The 25,053-nt window shown below is 35.3% G+C and overlaps 3 protein-coding genes across 4 annotated transcripts; all 3 read left to right on the top strand.

Annotated features, from left to right (window-relative positions):
• Nucleotides 1–404: 404 nt before the first annotated feature.
• Nucleotides 405–10,433, top strand: LOC107855249 (4-hydroxy-tetrahydrodipicolinate reductase 1, chloroplastic). The gene is made up of 9 exons (XM_047394633.1): nt 405–619; nt 711–915; nt 1,085–1,322; nt 1,885–2,018; nt 2,110–2,184; nt 3,657–3,758; nt 9,525–9,634; nt 9,734–9,821; nt 10,011–10,433. The coding sequence occupies exons 2-9, from the start codon at nt 733–735 to the stop codon at nt 10,077–10,079; spliced, it is 999 nt and encodes a 332-aa protein (XP_047250589.1). The 5' UTR covers nt 405–619; nt 711–732; the 3' UTR covers nt 10,080–10,433.
• Nucleotides 10,434–11,147: 714 nt separating this feature from the next.
• LOC124885304 (receptor-like protein 34) lies at nt 11,148–19,753 on the top strand. 2 transcript variants are annotated; one of them, XM_047394631.1, is made up of 2 exons: nt 11,148–13,813; nt 14,037–14,280. In XM_047394631.1, exon 1 carries the CDS (start codon nt 11,259–11,261, stop codon nt 13,800–13,802), a length of 2,544 nt encoding a protein of 847 aa, XP_047250587.1. In that variant the 5' UTR covers nt 11,148–11,258; the 3' UTR covers nt 13,803–13,813; nt 14,037–14,280. The 2 variants fall into 2 exon arrangements, with proteins under 2 accessions (XP_047250587.1, XP_047250586.1); XM_047394630.1 differs by lacking the exon at nt 14,037–14,280 and adding an exon at nt 18,885–19,753 and having other exon boundaries at nt 11,209–13,813.
• LOC107854827 (receptor-like protein 9DC3) lies at nt 16,751–19,672 on the top strand. The gene has a single exon (XM_016699820.2). The coding sequence runs from the start codon at nt 16,751–16,753 to the stop codon at nt 19,670–19,672; it is 2,922 nt and encodes a 973-aa protein (XP_016555306.2).
• Nucleotides 19,754–25,053: the final 5,300 nt, after the last annotated feature.

Raw genomic sequence — 25,053 nt, 5'->3', positions numbered from 1 at the left:
TTGTTTTCCCTCCTTTCAAAATCTTTCATTTCAAAGTTATTAATATTATAGTAATATTATTGCCAATGTATTTTTAATTATACCCACTCTGTGACTTCTTTAATACAGTAATTTGAATAATTTCCAGTTTCTTTCTTTTTAATGATCATTTATATGTTTTAATTAGCATATAACGGAGATATAACCTTTTTCTTCAAAATAATTATCACATAACTCTTACAAGTAATATAAAAATCTTTATCAAAGAATAATTCAGGTGAATTAATATAAAATTATACATAACTATGTAGTAACGACACAACTCTTTCTTGATTTTCTCTAGTAATTTTGTTCAAGAATATAATTTAAATCAAGATAATAAATTGAACTAAAATCAAAATCATTTGTAGTACCTAACATAGACTCATCGGTGTCATACTATTAAAAATTTAATTGTCTTGTTGAACCCTGATGCAAAACAATCTCCCCGACACTAAGGAAACATCTAATAAACTAAAACGAAAGAAAAAGAAACTAAAATCTATATATAAAAAGAAGCTAAAATAGTCAAAACCCAAAACCTAAAGTTGTCGCAGGAACAACACCTAGCTTCATCCCATCTCATCTCTCTTTGCTTTCGGTACTGTACTTCGTCCATTTTTTTCACGAACCGAAATCTATATAATTTTTCTGTGTAATTTATTTTTGTTTACTTTTTTTCTGTATTGCAGTGAAATTCCTCGCAAACAAACAATGTGGGCTGTCAAAGTTCCAGTGAACATCCATGGAGGAGGAATACCTCACAGTTCAACCACCAAAAATGGTTGTAATAATTTTTTCATAGTTCGAAAATCTTTAGTGAAGATGTGTTCTACCAAGAGACAAAGTTTTCAGCTCACTCCAATTAAATCACAAATCGAGCCACTTCCTATAATGGTAGCTTCTTATTGTATGTTGTTTTAATATTATCGTGATGACTTTAAATTAAATTGGCGAATGATGCTGAGAATGAATTTGTTTCTTTTAGCAGTGTTGTATGTGAGTACTGTTTACTTCAGATTGGTTAAGTTTAAGCTTGTTTTCGGGTTTGTTTGATGATGTAAAGGTGAATGGTTGTACTGGAAAAATGGGGAGGGCTGTTCTTGAAGCATCGATTTCTGCGGGACTGCAACCTGTTTCTCTATGTTTTAGTGGACCTGAAGATGCAGGGAAGACTGTGGAGGCGGGTGGAAAAGAGATAACTGTTCATGGTCCTTCAGATAGAGAAAACATTCTGTCATCTGTCTTTGAGGAACACCCGAATCTAATCGTAGTGGACTACACAGTGCCTGCTGCAGTGAATGGTAAGGTGATAAAAGTTTGCACTTTTATGCCAATGACATACATCAATGCAGTTTGAATTTGCTGAATTCTGTTACTTCCAATATCTTTTGGCTGTTCTGATATGCGAAACATGTTATCTTGTTGTTTCGAGATTTCATGTTTGATGCCAATGCTCATACACTTTGGATACGTTCTTCTTAAAATGAAATTACTGATAATGCAAATAAAAGGAAATAAGAATCAAACAATCCTGCAGTCCTATTGAATAAAAATGAACATATCCTACTGCTTTAGTAAGTCCTATCTGAAATTTGAGGGCTTTATTACATAATGTTGTTTCATTATTAATGTTGTGGAATCACAATCTTGAAAGAAGCATGTCCGCGTGCTAGCATAAACAACAGGTTAGCAACATTGCCCCTGGGATTTGATCTAGTGGTGAGAGTTCATCACGTGAGTGTGGGTTATGCTCACATCATAGCTTTGAACCGTCCCACACCAAAATGATATTCATTGCCTTCTTTGTTGTGATTCCATTGGCATAGCCGTTGTAATGTTTTTGTTTCTACTATGAACCTGCAGATAATGCTGAATTATACAGCAAAGTGGGAGTGCCTTTTGTAATGGGAACGACTGGGGGAGATAGGGAGAAGCTGTATAAAACAGTGGCAGACTCAAAAGTTTATGCTGTGATCTCCCCACAAATGGGAAAGCAGGTTTAGATATTTTGCTCTTCTTTTTCCTTTCAATAGTATGTCAGGCTGTAGTTTAACAGGAGGTATACCTATATGATTGCCTCTGTTTCAGGTGGTGGCTTTTCTCGCAGCCATGGAAATCATGGCAGAACAATTCCCTGGAGCTTTCTCTGGGTACAGTTTGCAGGTTTGTCTCCTTCGCCATGCTAGTTGACCGTTGGTTTTTGAACTCTTGCATATTCAGCCTATGTTTCTTATGTGAGACCAGGCTAACTAAAAGAATTTCGTATTGATTTGAAATGCTTGCTTCATTTTGTCCATGTTTTCGTTCTCTTTCCCTAAAAGGTTCTTAGTTGCATTACTTGTATTGATATGCCAGTTTCTCTTTTCCTTGACATGTATACGAGGTTAACATAAATTCTTTCATCCGGATATTTGTATATTGAGACCCAACCTGCTTTTAAATTTGATGTTGCTATATAAGATGTTAAAACTATTGGTAATTGCTTTCTGAAGGTCATTGTACCATTAAAAACTGGTACTTGTTGATTGTTTCTTTGAAATGCTGTACAAAATCAGTTTTGTGGCAGACAACAAAATTGGACTAGTGATTAAGAAGTAAATAATTGGTGTCCAATTTTACATCTTTCCTTACTATCCATCTTCATATTACATGTTCTATGGATGAAATTAGAGTTGAGAACCTCAAAAAGAGTAATTGCTTGAGATTGTGTACGGGAAGCTGTTAATACTTTAGATATATACTGAGAACAAGCAGCAAGGGTGTCATGTACACATGAATTGCTGTATTTTGGCGTTTCCATCCACATTGTGGCTGGATATCCAAAGGTGCGAAATAAACCACCAGTTGTTTGCTTCATGTATGATTGGGCCAGTGGGCCACTGGATTTCGTTTTTTAATCTCGACTGCTGTGAGACTAAAATGGCTGGTCCTCATTCAATGAGGAGCTCTTTAGCACTGTTCCTTTTACAACCAGCATTTTGGTTTTCCATTTATAGTTCATGGATGGAGAGATAGAGGCAGAGCATTAAGGAGTCTAAACTGACTTGCAAATGTCTTGAATATCAAAATACTCCTTTTCAACTTCATCTTCAAATTCCTTTTAGTTCAACTTCAACCAAATATTGTCCAAACGCCTAATAGATCATTTAGTACCCACCAGGTATATTGTGTCTGTGTTTTAGGTTACTATTTGCATGCTCCTGGATCAGACCGAGCAATTTAGAGACTTTCTTTTTGGGATTGGCTTTTTTTTTTCTTTTTAATTTTCTGCTTCTGATGTGACATAGAGTGTATAAACCTCATGCTTATATTACTGAAATAGGAAGGAATTGGTCTTGAAAGAATTATTGGAGTTCTGACTCTTTCTGATTGTGCTGCTTGACAATAAGATGCTATATCTGATTGAGGCAAATCTGGGTGTCCAACCACATATGCAAAGCATGCTTATTTCCGTGTCTCTATAACTGGCATTCATAGTGCATGTTGTTTTCTTCTTTGCTTGCCCTTTATTATTTCCTTATTTACTGATCCACTAGTAGCCTTATTCATCTCAATGTGTTAACAGAACATTCAGTTTGGTTTATAGTATCCGGTTATTGAAGTTTGAATTTTGACCCTCTTTATCGAATTATAAGGTGATGGAGTCTCATCAAGCAAGTAAATTGGACACTTCTGGAACTGCAAAGGCTGTTATCTCTTGCTTTGAGAAACTAGGCGTTTCTTTTAATATGGATGAGGTGCGTCTACTGCTTTGCTTATTCAATAACGAAAAAACATTGTTCTATCATGGTTCTTCCATATCATCTTGTCCCTAGTTTCAGTTCCTTCTTCCAATTTACTATTTTATTTTGACCGGACTTTATCCTTTTCACTAAATAGTGAACTTCTTTATGAAATAATGCTACTCTATGTACTCGATCATGGTCTTCCATGCTTTTATGAACACGAGTTCATTTTTGCCTGCACTATTTGATTATTTTTAAATTCTCCCAACTTCAGTGTCCTGTGTAAATACGTTGCAACACCCCGTATTTTCGGGCTAGTCTTTGAACCGTCGTTCCTACGTGTATAAGTTATAATCCAAATGATTCCCATGTGAATATAAGTTTCATGATCTTTATCCTCGTGTTTGATGTGCTTTTGAGGTGAAAAATGTTCATAAGAATCACTTAGAACAAAGTTGAGCTTAGAGCCTTTGATTCGTCCAAAGTTTGGTATTCGATTCTACAAGGGTCTACTTTGAACGTGTATAACTTTTTATATACGTAGAATTTTGTAGCTCAAGACCCATCAAATTGTAGATAATTGAATTAGCTTTCCAACGACACCAATTTCGCCTTAATCGATACCCGAGCGAAAAGTTATGACATTTTCTGTGTGAGGCAGTAAGCCGACGCGATTGGGACGCGGCGCAATGGTCCTCAATGCGATGAGTGACGCGATGGCCAACGTGATACGGAGCTGTTTCACACGCTATTTCAGTTCCTAAAGGGTCTAGGGGCAGTTTGGTCACTTTCCCTCACCCAAATCAGCCTATAACACTTAATTTCAGCCCCCAAAAGCATTATATACACAATTATTCATCTTTTCTCTCAAAGAAAACCCTAGCCACCTCCCAAGAACACCAAATTAATTATCTTCTCTTCAAGAAAAGGCAAGAACTCAAGTTTCCCAATTCAAGAAAGCTTTCAAAATTGTGTTTCTCCTTCAAGATTAAAGCTTTAAGGTATGTAGGAGTTCATCCATGGGTCCCCTTTCACCCATGGAGCCCCAAAAAACCCTCTTTTCAATTAAAGAATGAAATTTATTCTTATTATGGAGTTTTGTATGTTCAAGAAAGATTTAGTTTCACGATTTCATAGTATTTTTAATTCAATTCAGCCCATGTGTGATTCCATGCAAGATTTTGAATTCGTCATGTCATGAATTTGAGTTTCCCATGCGTTATTCAAGTGAATCCATAATAGATCCTATATTCATGATTTGTAGCAATATTTCGATGTTTTAAATTCATGCTTTCCACATGTTTGATAAAATTCCCCTATTATGTTCAATTAACTTCAAGATGAATCCCAAGTTATGAATTTTGCCATGTAACCCTATTGTTCCCTCATGTTTAAGACATTCTTATGTTCAACCTATGATATTTACATGTTCGGAAGAAAGGCCCATGTCCTATTTCATACGAATTTCATATAAATACTTAATTCATGATTTTAGTTATGTAATCATGTTATGCTCCCATTTTTAAGATATTCCCGTGTACAAGTTCATGGTACCCATGTGTTTGACGAATTGCCCCATGTTAAAGTATTAATTTTCATGTGTTTGATGAAATGCCCAAGTGATGGGTTTCTTTGAATAATGTTTCTTATTTTGTTTCTGAAGCTTTAGTATGTCCCTGTTGTTATTGCTATCGAGTCCTAGGGTTATTGTAACGCCTCGGGAGTACACCCTGGACGCCACACGATGCTTGGAACCACAAGTGATACTAAACTAACCCATGAACTAGCATACTGTTAAGCAACTGAATTATACTACATTAAATAACAAGTTCTGTTGTGTGGAAACATAATCATACTGAAAATATGAAATAGTATGTAACTGATGAAGAAACGAAAATTACATGACTGACTCTGACTTACATCTATGAAGCCTTTACTATACTGACTATAGATAGCTGGGACATGCCTCCAACTACCACTAATCAATCTATATGAAAAATAAATGAACTGTACATGAACTAAAACTGTCTGGAGTTCCCGAAACAAGAGAACTCCTCACCTGCTGGCGGGAATCTGTAACTGTGTAATCATGATGTGCGGGCTACAAATGGTACCTACATTATGAAACAATGTAGCCACACAGACGTATATGTGGATCAGTACTTTTGGAATGTACAGAGTATGCAGGGGTGAATGCAATAAGTAAAACTAGTTTAATACGTAATCTTAAAACATGTATGACTAGGTGAAGGTAGACTCACCAAGAGACTGAAATAAACTGAAAGCTGAATTATCTTAAAAGTATGAGCAACAAGCATGATCTGTTAAGCTGGTGAATCACTACACTTAGTTTCTTAAAACTTACCTTTTATAATATAAATAGAACTGAAGTTGGGAAAATCGTAAAACATGGGTACCGTATGAATACTGGGTTTGAAACTACGTGATAGAAACTGACATAACTCTAGAGACTGAATATACAATTATACTGAGCACAAACACATAAACATTCAAAATCGAACATAAAATATACTATGCTTATTTGATGAATTGAATGACTGATAGCTGAATATTGGTCATGTAAGACTGAACTGTACTTGGTCTGAACAACTGGACTGAAACTGTAGAGCACTATGCATATGAGGTAAGGACTATCTGAACAACATGAGATAACTGAGCGTGAACGCAAAAAAACTGTATTATCAGAGATTGCAAGACTAAGTGTATCTGTTATGTTACTGAGATAATCTATAATCTGAAAGACTAAGCTGTTAACTGAATATCTGAAAGGCTGTACACTTAGTCAAGCAAACCTAAGTCAAGCAAACCTAAACTTAAGAGACACTGAATACTGTATTGAGACTGTGAGAGGTATCATCTAACCGACATGCCCCAATCTGAGCTAATTGGGGTGCAACCTGTAATCCCAGTTGGAACAGTGTTAGTACTGTGTTACGGGTACTAACAAGGGCTGTGTGGATCCACTAAAGTGAAGTCTCGAAGGACTAAAGAGCCACTCTCTACTGGAGGTGCTCTGGTGAGATATGTGTCAACTCTCAACTGACAGGTTAACATCTCAAACCTACGCTGGCTACGTAGTTCTGGAATGCAGGGATTGCTACTATGGGTCACACCCTCTACTTGCAGGTGAGCCCTCATCCCTGGGTTCGCTTGGTGTTAAATCCTACTCCCAACTGAACTGACACGGATTACTAACTGGTTCATGCATTGATAACTAATAACTGATAAGCTCAGGTCATGGTATTCTAAAAATAATAGTGCATACGGATTCCGAGGTAATTATTAATGTGTAAATTGATACTGGAACTGAAACTGGACTAAGCTAAGCTTAATTGGACTCATAACTAGCCATATTACTGACTGAATGATATTGCTCATGGTATAACTGAAATCATTCTGTAGATATTGAAAACTAGGTAAACATCTAAATTTTGGGTATTCATAACCTCCAGGATTCGATAGCAATAACAACAGGGACATACTAAAGCTTCGAAAACATAATAAGAAAGCATTATTTAAAGAAACCCATCACTTGGGCATTTCATCAAACACATGGAGATTAATACTTTAACATGGGGCAATTCGTCAAACACATGAGGATCATGAACTTGAACATGAGAATATCTTAGACATGGGAACATAACATGATTACATAACTAAAATCATGAATTAAGTATTTATATGGAATTCGCGTGAAATTGGACATGGGCCTTTCTTCTAAACATGTAAATATCATAGCTTGAACATAAGAATGTCTTAAACATGAGGGAACAATAGAGTTACATGGCAAAATTCATAACTTGGGGATTCATCTTGAAGTTAATTGAATATGATACGGTAATTTCATCAAACATGTGGAATGCATGAATTTAAAACATCGGAATATTGCTAAAAATCATGAATATAGGATCTATCATGGATTCACTTGAATAACGCATGGGAAACTCAAATTCATGGCATGAGGAATTCAAAATCTTGCATGGAATCACACATGGGCTGATTTGAATTAAAAACAGTCTGAAATCATGAAACTAAATCTTTCTTGAACATACTAAACTCCATAATAAGAATAAAATTTCATTCTTTAATTGAAAAGAGGGTTTTTTTTGGGCTCCATGAGTGAAAGGGAACCCATGGATGAACTCCCACATACCTTAAAGCTTTAATCTTGAAGGAGAAACACAACCTTGAAAGCTTTCTTGAATTGAGAAACTTGAGTTATTGCCTTTTCTTGAAGAGAAATAATTAATTTGGTGTTCTTCGGAGGTGGCTAGGGTTTTTCTTTGAGAGAAAAGATGAATAATAGTGTGTATACCACTTTTTGGGGCTGAAATTAAGTGTTATGGGCGGATTTGGGTGAGGGGAAGTGCCCCTAGACACTTTAGGAACTGAAATAACGTGTGAAACAACTCTGTATCACGTTGGCCGTCGCGTCTCAATCTCTTCGGCTTACTGCCTCACACGGAAAATGCCATAACTTTTCGCTTGGGTATCGGATTAAGACGAAATTGGTATCGTTGGAAAGCTAATTCAATTATCTACAATTTGGTGGGTCTTGAGCTGCAAAATTCTACGTATATAAAAAGTTATACACGTTCAAAGTAGGTCCTTGTAGAATCGAATACCAAACTCTGGCCGAATCAAAGGCTCTAAGCTCAACTTTGTTCTACGTGATTCTTATGAACATTTTTCACCTCGAAAGCACATCAAACATGGGGATAAAGATCATGAAACTTATATTCACATGGAAATCATTTGGATTATAACTTATACACGTAGGAACGACGGTTCAAAGACTAGCCCGAAAATACGCGGTGTTACATAAGTTGACAGGTAAAGAATGGCGTAGAGAAAAAGCTTGACTATATTGCTTTGTGTAAGTTCTTATGCGTCACTGCTCTGAAGTGAAGCATCTGAATTCTGGTTTATGGATGGAGTTTCAGGTCTAGGTTGGAGCTAAGTAGAGTGGAAATAACTGGAGAAACAATTTTTTGTGTTTTAACTTTAACCATGTTTTAGATAGCTGCAATGGGCTTCTTGAGAGGATTTTGTCATAAAGTCATCAGAATAATACAATATGAATCTATCACCTCCCTCCACCCATGTGTATTGCTTCAAAATGGATCTTTTCACTTTAGAACTTTTTTGTACACTGAATCAAATTTCTGAAATGGCAACGAGATCTGCCAGATAATAGAGTACGGAGTACATCCACTAGTTTTTCTTCCCATAGTACCATCTTGATTTGAGGTTTCCTGACCCTTGCTGCGACCCATTTCTCGGGACACATATTTGTCTAGGTAACTTGCAGATATATGTTTCTTTTTCTTTCATGGTCATTAGAACTCACCTTGTTCTCTTAAATGCATTGCACTAGTCTTGTCTGAGATGGTTTTTCCAACTTTAAGTGGTGGCACAATACACCCTTGTGGTGGGGCCCTTCCCCGTACACCGTGCATAGTGGTAGCTTTAGTGCACCGGCTGCCCTTTTTTCTTGGAAGGGAAAGAAAATGAAACGAAAGATAAAAGGTCTAATATATTTTGAGCCGCCTTCATTTTTTGGGAGGAAACGAGAATGACAATGAATGATATAAGGATTACTGTTAAAATGGAGTTGGAGCATATTAGAGAAGTTCTATTTGTTGTCAAGCCTTGAAATTGATTTCTTCTACGTAACTTGCATTTTAAAAGGTACAGTATATATTCTCAGATCCCTAGCAGAAAATATTCTAGTTATCCTCATGAATATTCTATCAGGTACAACTAATACGAGATCCCGTGCAACAAGTTGAGATGGTTGGTGTCCCAGAAGAATACTTGTTAGGCCATGCTTTCCATATGTATCATCTGACCTCACCAGATGGAACGTAATAAAGTCTATCCTTTGCCTTTTTTGTTTGTTTGTTTGTTTGTTTGTTGCGAATGTCTAAATTGAACTGATATTAATTTGGTTTCTCTTTTTTTAGGGTTTCTTTTGAATTTCAACACAATGTTTGTGGTAGATCAATCTATGCAGAAGGGACAGTTGATGCTATACTTTTCCTTGCTAAGAAGGTAATACAAACTTAAATGTCTACGTTTGTTATTAGAGCTACTCTTTCCTGCGTTTTCATCATGCATCTCAAAGTAACAAATTCAGTTAAAAAGTGAAGTTTAAAGTTTCTCCAATTAATGCAATGCAATGCTTTCTAGCTTTTTATTCTGCATTCACCAAAGAATAACAATGGATGGTTCTGAATATAGGTGAAGTTGAAAGAAGAGAAGCGGATATACGACATGATTGATGTTCTGCGGGAAGGGAATATGCGGTAACGGCTGAGTTACATATGCTGGAGTAGGATGTATAGCATTTTGACCTCGGAGTGGAGAGAAACAAACCGTAGGTTCAAATTTTTTGGGCTTGACCCTTCCAGTGGTTCTTGTTGCTTTAGGATCTGTAGTTGAATGATTCTTAAGATGCAGCAATCAAAATAATATAAAAATTTTATTATGACTGGTAGGTTTAGCTCCAGCTTCCATGCAAGCATTATGTGCTTCTCCTGTTGTATGCTTTTTCTTCCATTTTTCATTTGTACTACCAGAAGAGAGAATCTTATAGGAGGCTTCCGATGTTCTTGACAAGTACACTATTTGCTATGTATTGAGTTTTGGCTACTTTTCTGTTGAGAGTATTCCATGGTCAGTTACATTCGACAAATTTGTTCTGGTTCAATAGTTGTAACTTATAATTATACCTGGATCAGATGTAATCTTGCATAGAGTCAAATAGTATAGCAAAGTTATAGATTGTAGTATTACAAATTGTTAACCAAGCTCGAGGGATAATAATCAGAAGTTTCCTTCATTACTCGCTGTATATACAACTGATTATTCGGGCACCGGACACCGGATGGGATACCAAAAAAAAAAAAAAAACCAAAAAAAAGATTATTGGAGTTAAAAAGGGAATTGGAAACTTTGTAGCCGTTTGGCTGAAAAGTTTTTACTTTTTTTTCAAAAAATGATTTCATTTTAGTGAAAAAAGTATGTGTTTGCCCATGAGAATTTCAAATATAATTTGGAATTTAATTTATATTCACGGGCAAAAACAATTTCAATTCCAACTCCGAAAAATTATACAATTTTTATGGCCAAATGGGGTTTACTCTACAAGCTCTAGTTACAAAAAAATTCTCAGATATTCAAAAATTAAAAATAATTATTTGTCTTGTTTTAATTCAATCAAAAATCACTGGAAGTGTACACAATGTCTGGACCTACTACATTGAATTGCATTAAATTTGGAAACTTGGATGCTAGAAAGTCAATTTTGTTCTGCTCCTAATGCTAAGGAATTCTACGTACCTTATCTAGTATGCAAAATACTGAAGTCCAAGTCACACATTGAAGACAAAAAAAAAAGTCTTTTGTAGGACCTAGCTTGTTTTCTAGGTGATGGCAGTTTGCAGCTTCCTACTTTATTCCTCCAAACATTGCTGAATATTCCATCGCATGAATTTGCCGTATTCTTATACTCCAATGATAGTATGTCCTTTAATCAGTTACGTACTGCATTTGCTATTAGACATATATGAGAAAGAAAGAAAGAAAGAGATGGAGAGAATATTGTCACTTGTTTCTTTGTTTCTGTTTCTCTATGCAGTTGAAGTGGTTTCTTTTTCCTCTGGGCATCCCCTTTGCTCTTCTCATGATTATCTAGCACTTGTACAGTTTAAGCATTCTCTTAACGTGACAACCGCCTATTATTATGATGAAGATTGCGAATCTTCTGCTCCTAAGACGGCATCTTGGAATACCAGTAGCATGGATTGCTGTACGTGGGATGGAGTTACCTGTGATAGCATCACAGGCCATGTCATTGGTTTGGATCTCAGTTGTAGCAGACTTGAAGGAACGATCCATCCCAACAGTAGCCTTTTCCATCTTCGTCATCTTCAAACGCTCCAACTTTTCCATAACAACTTGCGGGGTCCTATTCCAGAATCCATCAGGAACCTTTCACAAATCATTCATCTGGATCTTTCAGACAACAATTTGGAGAGCGAAATTCCTGATGCTTTCTCCAACTTGCAAAACCTTACACACTTACGACTAGACAACAACACCTTCACTGGCAGGTTTCCATCTTCTCTTGTGAACTTGACAAAGCTTGAAGTTTTAAGATTGGGATACAATTCACTCAGTGGTCCACTTCCTTTCACTGCCAACGGACTTCAAAATCTAGAAGATCTATTTTTGTCTCATAACTTACTCAATGGCTCAATCCCCTCATGGATGAATAGTCTTCCTTCGTTGTTTTATTTACGTCTGGACAACAATCTTTTCAGTGGATCACTCTCTCTTGGACAAAATAAGTTGAATGGGGAGAAGACTGGAGCACCAATGTTTTCAAAGCTCCAGTTTCTTCATCTTTCGTTTAATAATTTGAGTGGTGAGGTAGGAGCAGAAATGTTTTCGAGCATGAAAAACCTCTACTCTCTTGATCTTTCTCATAGTGGTTTATCATGGAGTATCAATAAGGACAACACCAACACCACTTTCCCTCTTCTTTATTATTTAGGTTTAGGCTCTTGTCGTGTGAAAGATTTCCCAGATTTCTTATTGTACTCTGAGGGATTATCATTTTTGGATTTGTCGGAGAATGAAATTCAGGGGCAGTTCCCGAAATGGTTTGGGGGTTTGAGTGGATTGCAAAGCCTTAATCTCTCTCACAACTACCTTACAAGCCTGGACCATCTACCAAATAGGGAGAGAATTATGGTACTTGATCTACAATCAAACTCACTCACTGGACCTCTACCGTCCTCTCTTTGCTCATCAAATTACATTCGTATTCTGGATTTGTCTTACAATAATATGAGCGGTGATTTTTCCAATTGTTCCTCTATTTCTAACTGTGCTCTCATAGTCCTAGATTTACGAGGAAACAACTTTCATGGTCCCATTCCAAACATATTCTCCCAGTGTGATTGGTTACGTCATATTGGTTTGAGTGAAAATCAATTGGAAGGTCCAATCCCGAGATCGCTAGTCAACTGTACATCCTTACAAGTCCTTGATTTGGGAAACAACAAAATCCATTCTACATTTCCCACCTGGATGGAAGCTTTGCAAGAGTTGGAGATTCTCATACTGAAATCGAATAGATTTTATGGACCCATTGGTGGTGGTTTCCGAACAAAATCGCCATTTCCAAACTTGAGGATCTTTGACATCTCTGGTAATTCATTTTCTGGCTCTTTACCTACAGAAGTTCTAAAAGGTTTCACAGCTATGATGAACATGGATGCACACAAATCAAGACTGGGATATATGGAGGGAGAAGACGATTTTGGAAACTATAGAGCAAACTACAGGTTTTCAGTGACGTTAGTGATGAAAAATCAAGAAATTGAATTCACAAGGATCTTGAAGATTCTTACAACATTCGATTTATCAAAGAACAAGTTTGAGGGAGAAATCCCTAAGTTCATTGGGAACTTGAATTCACTCCGGCTGTTGAATTTATCTCGCAACAACCTCAGTGGGCATATTCCTGTTGAAATGAAGAACATGAGCGCTCTTGAAGCTTTGGACCTTTCATTTAACCAGCTTACCGGCAAAATTCCAGTGGAATTGGCAATCCTAACATTTCTTGCAGTCCTAAATCTGTCACACAACCATCTCGTTGGACCTATTCCCCGCAGTAACCAGTTCAATACGTTTCCAAATGATTCCTATTTTGGAAACTCGGAATTGTGTGGATTTCCGTTGTCAAAAGAATGTGGGCAGCGTAAGAGTGCATCAGTACCGGTATCGCTGTTTGAACAAGAAGAAGAAGAAGAGCCAGGTTTTCTTAGTGAAATGACTTGGCAATCTGTTCTAATTGGTTATGGTTGTGGCTTGACTTTTGGATTTGCCATAATGTATCTCATATACCGCATTCAAAGGCCAAGATGGTTCATAGACTTATTAGAGACTATCAATCATGAAATGATATACAGAATACAGAGGGGACGTAAAAGGCGTGGGAACAATCGCAGAAGAAGACAGTGAAAATCTCTGAGGTAATAATTAATCAATAGTCACGTTATTCTTGTTAATGCATTAGTATGTTTCTTGCCCTGCATAATCAAATATACATTAAGCCGTTAGTGGGAAGGGGAACTTTGTTTATTCTGCAATCTTTAGTCGCAAATGAACTTTGAAACTTTATTTCCTTCGCTCTTGTTTCAATCAACATTCACAGTATCTGGAGACCCTAATGTAACTTTCGTTATTGCTCTTCAGATGGCGAGCAAGAGAAAGCTCGGAATGCCACTAGAGCGTGGAGTTGGGAATTTTATATAACTGTTCAATATGTACAAAGAATAAGACGACGCAGATCGTTGTTTATAATGTCAGTGTTTGTCAAAGTTTCATGGCAGACAGCCCGATTGGACTAGCTATTAAGCAGCACGTATGAATCAAAGTTTCTTCTGTATTTCTCAAGCATATCTAAATTTCGGGTTCAAAATCAAAGTTGTCACTCTCACTAATCCTTCTCTAATCTCATTAAACGCGTGAAGAAAAGTCAAAGTCAAAGTCATTCTGGTGGAAAAGTTTTTCTGTAATTGTCATTAGCCCAACTCACTAGTCCTTTTCCTTACTTTGGAGAAGCGACTTGACTTAATGTCCCAAGTTTCACATTAAATTCTGGAAACTACTAATTAAGAGTCGAGCATCCAGGTACATACATAGTATTTTGAAGAGTCAAATAACTCTCTTTTCAAGATATATAAGGAGAACTGTGTATTTTGATACTACTTACATTTGCTATTGGACATATTAGAAGACTAATTAACATACATGATTGGCTATGGCCGTGTAGTTTGGGCAAGTAACAGGGGAACAAAGTCTAGTCTTTGTGATCGTATGCCTTATTTTTATAAGAAAATTTATAGTAATATATTAAGTTCGATTTGGTCAATTGACTTACATATGACTGAAATTTTTGAAATTTATATAATTTGAATCTTAGAAAGCAAAAAATATCACATAAATTGAAACAGGGATAGTAGATGTAGATTCTTTTGTTTCTTTCATATGACCTGAAAAAAACATTGTTGTTGTCGCTAATTAAATGCCTCTAAAACTGAGACCTTTTAATGGCAATAGTTGGTATCTTTACCGGCACTCTTACGAATTACCGCTCAAACTTTAGCGACATTGAATCTAATAGAAATTAACTAAGGTCTCATTTGTTTGCACTTAATGGAGATCTAAATCTGAATAATTCAGACTTTAGACCATTAATTGCATTTATTTTTTATTGAGATTTTAGCTCTTAATAGGTCTGAATAGGTCTTAATCATTTAGATCTAGAACCAAGTCTTAATAGGTCTGATGAGATATTCTGGTGTTGGATAATATTCACCTCTCTATTCATAATCAGTAGTTACCACCACTAACCACCTTTGCCACCGCCATCATTGTCAACCACTACCTCCACCATCGCAACCACCATTGACAACAAATATCCCTACCAACCGCTATTGTCAACCGTTACCACACCTACTACCTCTATTATTCTAATTATATTCACCGCCACCACCGCCGTCAATAGCACCACCATCATCAACCAGTACTGGCTAATCTCTACTACCGACCAACTCATCTATCACAACTAGTACCACTACTAACTACCACTAATACATCACAACTTCCACACATTCTTCGACCGCCGCCACCATTGTCACTAGTAACGCCACTTCTACCACCACTTCAACCACTACCATCGCTACAGTTTATCTCTATTAACAACCATCTCCATCGTCACAAAAAACAACATCTCCAACTAGCACCAACATATCGTCAACCATCATGCATTCATATTTCATCCAACACATTCAACACCTCAAACTACTAACATCAAGCAACGTCACATCACAACCACCACCACCATCAATCGCCACCATCATAACAGTCACTACAATACCAACCATCACAACTATCACCACCAATATTATTAATCACTAACATCAATCATTATCACCGCAACCACCATTATAAACTATCTCCACTATCACCAACAAATATAAATGTTTTTTCTCAATCAAATAATAATTTTGTTGTATACAATTATATACTTTTCTAATATATAATTAATTTTTTATTTAAATTGTATTTTTTATTTTATTATGTATACAAATAATTTTTTTTACACATTCAGATGTTGAAAAATAAACAGTCTTAATCATTCAATTTTCAGATCTAGAGACAATATCTTAATCATTCAGATCGGCATTTAAATTCAGACGTCTGAATGTTAAAAAAAACAAATGCAGCCTACATGCCTGTAAAAGCTTATTAAAACTGGAAATTAATTGAGACATCGAGCGAGTAGAAATAAGATGAAAATCCAGGTACATTTGTACGAGGTAATGCTAATTTTATTGTATACCAATTTTGGTTGATGCACAAAGAGCCCATTTTGCATTTAGGTTAACCGAAGACCATTTGTAAGTTAATGAATCTAATTTTCTTAAATAAGAAGCTCCTAAGCACTTCTTCAGTTAAACAATCAAAATATGTGCTTAAAGCTATTTGTAAAAAATATAACTTGAAAAAAGCAAAAGTGCAAGGACAAGTAAGGTTTTTGACAACTATTTTTTTTTAGTATATTATACAAGTAAAGATGAACGAAATGAGTGAAAAAAATAATTTTTGGTATAGAGACCAAATAAAATAAATAGCTTATTACAAGGCAACTTATCATTGGAGTCTCTTTTGGGACCATTGACTATATATGAGCGTGTAGTTTGGGCAAGCATCAGGAGAACTATGTCTAGTCTTTGTGATTGTTTTGCCTTGGTTCTCCTAATTGGTTTGAGACTCTATATAAACCATAGGAGTATTACATCTTTTAAATTAGCTATATTTTCCATCAGAGAAAGAGAGGGATGGAGAGAATAGTGTTAATGTGTCTTATAATTTCCTTGTTTCTATTCCTACATGCAGTTGAAATGGTTTCTTTTGCCTTTGTGCATCCACTTTGCTCTTCTCATGATTCCCTTGCACTTTTACAGTTTAAGCATTCACTTAGTGTGACACAGACAGTGTACTATCGTGAATCTTCTGTTCCTAAGACGGCGTCTTGGAACAGTAGTAGTATGGATTGTTGTAGGTGGAAGGGAGTTACCTGCGATATCTTCACAGGCCATGTGATTGGTTTGGACTTGAGTAATAGCATACTTGGAGGAACTATCCATCCCAATAGTAGCCTTTTCCAGCTTCATCATCTCCAAACACTCGATCTCTCCCGGAACAACTTTTCTGGTTCTCATATTCCACCGAATATTGGTCAGTTGGTTAGCTTAGTGCATCTCAACCTTTCTTATTGCGAGTTCGGAGGAAGGATTCCGTTAGAAATCTCTCACTTGTCTAATTTGGTTTCCCTTGATCTCTTTGTTGTTGGCTACGATGTCCAGCTTAGTCGGGAAGGATTCAACATGCTCTTTCATAACTTAACCAAGTTAGAGGTACTATCTCTTTCTGATGTAAACATTTCATCCAGTATACCCATGAATATATCCTCTTCTTCTTTGAGATATCTAGATCTTGAATATAATAAGTTGCAAGGAGACTTGCCAAACAGCATTTTCCTCCTACCCAACCTGGAAACTCTCAGATTGTCATACAATACGCATCTCACTGTTTCGATGCCCAAGTTTAACTGGAGCAGCAGTCATTCACTAAGGGAGTTGGAGCTCTCTTCGATAAATATTTCCGGAGGGCTACCCACTTCACTTGGAACTCTCAAAGCCTTAAAACTTATGAAACTTTCTGGGTGCAACCTCTTGGGACATATTCCAGAATCCATCAGGAATCTTTCACAAATCACCCAACTGGATCTTTCAGACAACCATTTGGACGGGGAAATTCCTGATGCTTTTTCCAACTTCCAAAAGCTTACATCCTTATCACTGGAGAACAACGCCTTTATTGGCCCATCCCCAGCTTCTCTTTTCAACTTGACAAAGCTTGAATATTTGAGTTTGAGAAACAATCTTCTCAGTGGTCCACTTCCTCCTTTTACTGCTATCAGGCTTCAAAATCTAGAACGCCTATATTTGTCTCAAAACTCACTCAACGGCTCAATCCCATCTTGGATGAATAGTCTTCCTACATTGAGTCAATTATCGCTTGGGAGGAATCGTTTCAGTGGACCACTTCCTGAGTTTAAGACCAACTCTCTAGAATGGCTTGATTTATCTGAAAATCAACTTAATGGCTCCATACCTCAATCACTTAGAGATCTTGTGAACCTAAATATTCTCACTCTTGGACATAATAATTTGAGTGGCAAGGTAGGAGCAGAAATGTTTTCAAGCATGAAATACCTGGAATATCTTGATCTTTCTCATAGTGGTTTATCATGGAGTAGCAATAGGGACGATATCAACATCACTTTACCCCGTCTTATGTATTTAGGTTTAGGATCTTGTCGTGTGAAAGATTTCCCAGGTTTCGTGTTGAACTCCGATTTTTTTGGGGCTTTGGATCTCCCAGAGAATGAAATTCACGGGGAGTTCCCAAAATGGTTTGGGGGTGTAAGTAAATTGCAAAGCCTTAACCTCTCTCACAACTACCTTACAAGCTTAGACCATCTACCTTGGGAGACAATGGTGGTACTTGATCTCCAATCAAACTCACTCACTGGACCACTGCCCTCCTCCCTTTGCAGATTAAGTAAACTTCATCTTATAAATTTGTCTTACAATAATTTGAGTGCTGAAATTCCCAATTGTTTGTTTTCTTTTGTCCAGCTCACGGTCTTAGACTTACGAGCTAATAACTTCTACGGACCCCTCCCAAACAAATTCCCAGAGAATAGTGTTCTAATTCATATTAGTTTGAGCAAAAATCAATTGGAAGGTCCCATCCCAACATCGCTAGTCAACTGTACCCTCTTACAACTCCTCGATTTGGGAAACAACAAATTCCGTGATACATTTCCCACCTGGTTGGAGACGCTGGATGCTTTGGAGATTCTCATATTGAAATCTAATAGATTTTATGGACCCATCTTTGCTTTCCAAAAAAAATCGCCATTTCCAAATTTGAGGATCTTTGATCTCTCCGGTAATTCGTTTACAGGATCTTTACCTATGGTGGTACTAAAAGGTTTCAAAGCTATGATGAATATGGATGGACATAAATCAGAATTGGGGTACAATGTTGAGGTCATTTTTAGTTTCTCAGCTGCTACTGCATTGTATGCGGATTCGATGACGTTAGTGATCAAAAATCAAGAGACTAAATTCAACAAGATCTTGAAGATTTTCACAGCAATCGATTTGTCAAGGAACAAGTTTGAGGGAGAAATCCCTAAATTGATTGGGAACTTGAATTCACTTCCGCTGCTGAATTTATCTCACAACAACCTCACAGGGCACATTCCTATTGAAATGAGGAACATGAGCACTCTTGAAGCTTTGGACCTTTCATATAACCAGCTTACCGGAAAAATTCCAGAGGAATTGGCAAGTTTAACTTTCCTCGAGGTTCTAAATCTGTCACACAATCATCTCGTTGGACCTATTCCTCGTAGCAACCAGTTCAATACGTTTCCAAATGATTCCTATTTTGGAAACCCTGATTTGTGTGGATTCCCATTATCAAATGAATGTGGGAGGAATAAGAGCGCATTATCAGTTGAACAAGAAGAAGAAGAGCCTGGTTTTCTTTGCGAAATGACTTGGCAGTCTGTCCTAATTGGTTATGGTTGTGGCTTGACTTTTGGATTTGCCATACTCTATATCATATACCGCTTTCAAAGGCCAAGATGGTTCATAGACTTTCTTGAAACTATCACTCATGAAATGATATACATTGCAAAGAGGGGAGGTCGAAGGCGCAGGAACAATCGCAGAAGAAGACAGTGAAATCCATGAGGAAATTAATCAATAGTCGCCTTATTGTTCATTATTCAGTCTTTACAGAAATAAAGTAACTTAGTAGAAGTATATCGAAGAAACTCCCTACTACGAACTAACATTACATTTTAGTTCAATAGAATACCTGAGAAATTTCAAAATAAATAAAGAGGACACAAGTCTTAAATATTTATTGAGTAGAGGTAACAATTTTAAGATTAATTAGTATTATTGACATTAATTTTAAAATCTTTAAATTTCATTATTTACACAAAGATCCCTACACCATATTTACACATAGATTCCGACACCATTACCACCATTCCTCCTCCACACCCTTTTTACTGCCGCCACCTCCTCTTCTTCCGCTATCACTATCACTAACATTGTCACCTCTTCTATATTCACCATTATTTTTTCCGTCTACATAGCTGCTGCCTATTTTTCTTCTTTCTCCTCCACCACCATCGCTATCAACATGCAACAAATGTCATCTTCTTATTCGATGTCACCGCCAGCACCACCACCTCCTTTTTTACCATAAATATCACTTTTTCGTAGGCTCCTCCTTCGATCACATCTTTTTTCAGAAATTAAGTAAGTATCAAAGTTGCTGCAACAACTTCGAAAGTTGCTACAAAAACTTCGACCAGTTGCTGCAACAACTTCGATAATTATTGTAACACAACAACTAATAGCAGTTGTTGCAGCAATTATCGTAACTGTTGTAGCAACTATGGTAGTTGCTGAATTATTTGTACTTTCATTTTTAAAAGAAATCAAAAAATTTCTTTTCAAACTTCTCAATTTTTATTTTTTTTAAAGTGTCCACGAAGATTAAAAAAGGAAGAAGAATGAAGTGAAAAGAGAAAGAAAAAGAAGAGAAGATGGAAGAAGAGAAAAATCTAGAGAGAAAGAAGAATAGAAGATGGGAGAAAGAAATTTTGAGAGACAAAGAAAGAAAAAAAAAGATTGAAAGATACGAAAAGGGGGAAAATTCTAAAATTTGTAATTTGAAAGACTTTTGAAAAGTTTAAAAAATTATATTTCACACCTCAATTTATTTTAATCACTAATTAAAAAGAATTTGACATGAGTTGGTTAAAGTTATCACCAATTTTAATTTTAAAACTTATTTGTCACCCCGACTTAATTTGTTTCATCGTGCTTTTGTTCCCCAATCAAAAATTCATAGTGAGTTAATCACTTTACCCTAATGTAATTCAACGTTTATTATTTCTCATCAGATTGAAATCAGTAAGGGAGAGATCAGAAAGCCACTATCTGCTTGAGAATGCAGTTTACCGTTGTCTTCATGTTAATAATAATTAGTTGCATCTGTTAAGTATTTATGTCGCCTCTGTATATGCAACTTATTATCTATCATTCAGCTCTGAATAAAATTTACATCAGTGTTTCATTTGTAGTAGTAAATACAATCTATTTAACATAATAAATTGAAATATTCCGTAGCACTTGTATAGTTTTGCAGCCTTCATAAGTCAAAACTAGTTCTAAAAGTTCTCCAAGCAGTTAAAATGAACTGTCTATAGCTACTTTACAAAAAACATTTTCCACGGCGGAAATTCAATACTTGATATTGGTACTGTTCATCGCAGAATTTGAAGAATTTTTGAAAGGACATCTAAAGATGAGGTTATGAAAAAAATAAATTATATTATTGAGAGAAATAGTGATCTCGTCTAGCTTGCTGAGAGACGCAAAGATTTGAAACAGATTCTGAAGACGTTGATCACCTCAAATTCAGCATCTAATACAATAAAAGTATACTCTCTCCGTCTCATATTACTTGACATGTTTGCTCAAAATAGTTGGCATGTTTAAATAACTAAGAGATAATTGAACACCTATTTTCAATTTCAAGAGGTCGGGGGTTCGATCCCCTCCTCTGGCGAATGGAGCAAACTCTGTGGCCAGTTCCCTACCGCTTAGTGCGCTGACAGAGGAACGGAGGATTAATCGCACGGATGCCGGCTGTGGGGATACCTTGGGAAACCAAAAACAAATAATAAAAGAGTAATTTTACTCATTTTATTCACTTTTGCTTGTTCAGTTTAAAAAATCAATATTTCATTTTTTATTTACCTTATATAATCATTCCCAATACGTTAAATTTATTATGATTTTTGAGATAACTAAATGTAAATATCACCAAAGATTACTTCCAAAGTTCCATTTTGTATAACATAAGCGTCATATCTTTCACATTGGTTCTTTTAATATTTTGTTATTTGTGAAATTAAGTCTGCATGAGATAGGGAAAAAAATGTGCTTTGCTGAGTTGACAAATCTTTGTTAGAGAGTTTTTGTAAAACAAAATTCATAAGTAAGTCATTTTATTGATAAAAAAACTACGTTAAGTGATTTAGCTAAATAATTTTACATACTTGAATGACCTTTTGATATATTTACTCTCTCTTAAATACGTCTAAATTTATCATTTTGATTTCTATGTAATCCATAGAAAATAATTATGGGATACATACAACTATACTAAATTTTATGTAGGGGATTATTTTTCTTATAGTTTATGGAAGTCCAATTCATTTGTACATGATCAAGTTGCTAAAACTTTTTTTAAAAAAGAAAGTAGAGTATTTAAAATTATAATTTTGTACTTTGAATATGCTCTTCACTGGAAAAAAAATGTTTTTTGAGATAAACTTAAGAATTAATAATCTCAAGTTTGAGTTGAATATATTTAAACGAATAAATTTATAACCTAACGTTTTCTCTTCAAATATTAATCTTGCTAAAGAATAAAATAAAGCAACAAATAATAATAATAATACTTCTATAAAATAAAGGATAAAGATAAAAAATTAATCATCTACTTTCATTTAATAGTGTAGGAAAAATACTCTCAATTGGATGGGTTTTCCCAAATGAACTGAAATAATCCAATTTCAATTGAAATTACCATATCCCTTTTGAGTGAAAATCGGTCCCCCCCCCCCCCCCCCCTCCCTTGCCCCCAACTATCAACAATAATCAACCCTCCCCCCCTTTATCACAATTCGGCCATTGATTGGCAACCTTACAAATTTAACCAATTACTAGATGGGTAAATACTCGGCCATTGATTGGCAACTTTACAAATTTAACCAATTACAAATTGAATAAACAAAAATTTGTTGTAAAGAAAAAAATTACGGAATATTTTTTAATGTAGAAAATATAAATTATTTGATTAAATAATCTAAATAAATCTAATATTTTTATATAAATATTAATGACCTAAATTTGCCTAAACACGTGGTGAAGATTACGTAAATAAAGAATATCCCGCCCAACACCCCCAAAAATAAATTTTCACTATGATAATATTGTACAATAATAAGAATATAAAAATTACAGATACAAAAACTCAAGCTCTTCTTTGAATGCTATTCCCGATAAATATTCCTGAGAACCTGTGCAAACACTTATAATAAAATGTTAGTAACAAATAAATAATTATCAAAATAAATTAAAAAAATATATACACACATATGTATTAAAAAATATATATTTTTTTATTAAAAAGTGACCTCAGATAAAATTTTGAAATATTTAAAAGATTTCATAATCGCGCAAAAAAAAATATTTATTTATTTACTTATTTTATTAAAAGCAAAATCATACACTTTTCGTCATTTTTTATTCATAGATTTGAAATAAAATTAATTAATCATACAAAATTCAACTTGGGATCCAATTTGCATGATTAGACCCAACTTTAATCATCACATCCCTTTAACTGCTACTAAAAAAGGGAACGAAACCAACCCAAAAAAAACCATAGACACACTAAAGATTTTTTATTTTTTTTTGTTTCTTTATAAATATGAATGATAGCAGATATTTTTTTTATTTTTTGATTTTCAGCAAACTTAATTTTTTGTCTTAAACATTTTTGTTACATATTTATATATGTAAAATTCATTTTTTTTATAATTGAGTCACCTTAAATATAGAAACGGAGAGATAATTTCATTGGACATATATTTGTCCATATGACGTAGAGCTTGAACCTGCAAACCAACTCATCCCTCAACCTTTAATACTTGAACCAAGTCCTGGGGACAAGATTTCATATGCATTTAACTATTTTACAATTTAAGGTAATATCTTTTTTTTTTTTAACCATTGCTTTAATATTTCTTCCAGATTCACTAACAAAATACATGAGTCAAATTATTTTTTTAAGCTCCCTACTCAGTCAAATTCAGTCATATAAAAAGAAACACCGCAGTGATTCTTTTTCTCTGTCAAATCGCCTAAGAAAAAATATATACACAAATACATAAAGCTCTAGAGACTAGAATGGGTGCTCCTGGCTGCACTATTTTTCTTCTTTTACTAGTTGCCTCAAAATAATTATTCCACCCCCTACTCCACGCAGTAAGAATGCACAATACTTAGATAATTGTCGAAAAAATTACAGTTAAAAAATTTTCAATCAAGCTAATTAATTTACAATTCTTCAACATATGCTACGACACCATATGTCAAACTCAGTGGACTCCAAAGTCAACAATGCATAGACACAAACTAAAAAAAAAAAAAAAAAATCTATTTTGTGCTTCAAAAACAAATAAAAGGATTAACAAAACTCAAAACTAAACTCTTACCAACTACCTATTTTGTGCTTCAAAAATGAAAGGAAAACAATATGGTGATAAAAGATCAACTGGTCGTGGTTTAACAAAAAATTTTAATGCAAAACGAATCTTCAAAAATAAATAAATAAATAATAAAAAAAATTAACAGCAAAACTAGCACTATAAACCTCTCGATCTGTCACATAATCAAAGATCTAAAAACTCCGAAATCAATAAAAAGCAGAGTAAATTCAACATTAATATTACGAAATCAACTTAACCAAATCGAAAGCCGAACACAAAAAAGCTTGCATCGTAACTTAAAGAACTTCGAAATCACTACATACTAAACATTAACACTAAGAAATCATCTATACAAAATCAAAAACTAAACACAAAAATGGCACCGCAGCATCGGAAAACGTAAAAATCACCACGAAGCGAAGCAAGCTCAACATTGACACTAACGAATCAATTAAATGAAATCGAAAACCGTATATAAAAGATTGCACCCGGCACAGAAAAAGGTAGAATTACTCACAGATCCTCCGGTGGGGGGCGGTGAAAGAGAGGAGAGATTAGAGAGGGATAGACGGAGAGAGAGAGAGAAGCAACTGTGAGAGAGGAGCAAAGAAGCCTTGCGATGATATCTGATGGTGCGTGTTATGTGTTTAAAAAGAAGAAGAAAGTCAATGGTTTAGTGAGGAGAAAAATGAGTCAAAAGACTCCCTCAAGTTGACTGTATTGTTAATAGAAAGGAGTGAAAAGAGTGGGGTAGCATGATGA

The sequence above is a fragment of the Capsicum annuum genome, chromosome 8 (genome assembly GCF_002878395.1).
Source record: "Capsicum annuum cultivar UCD-10X-F1 chromosome 8, UCD10Xv1.1, whole genome shotgun sequence".
Lineage (NCBI taxonomy): Eukaryota > Viridiplantae > Streptophyta > Magnoliopsida > Solanales > Solanaceae > Capsicum > Capsicum annuum.
Note: the sequence above shows the minus strand (reverse complement) of the source record. Positions and strands in the feature narration are given on the sequence as shown.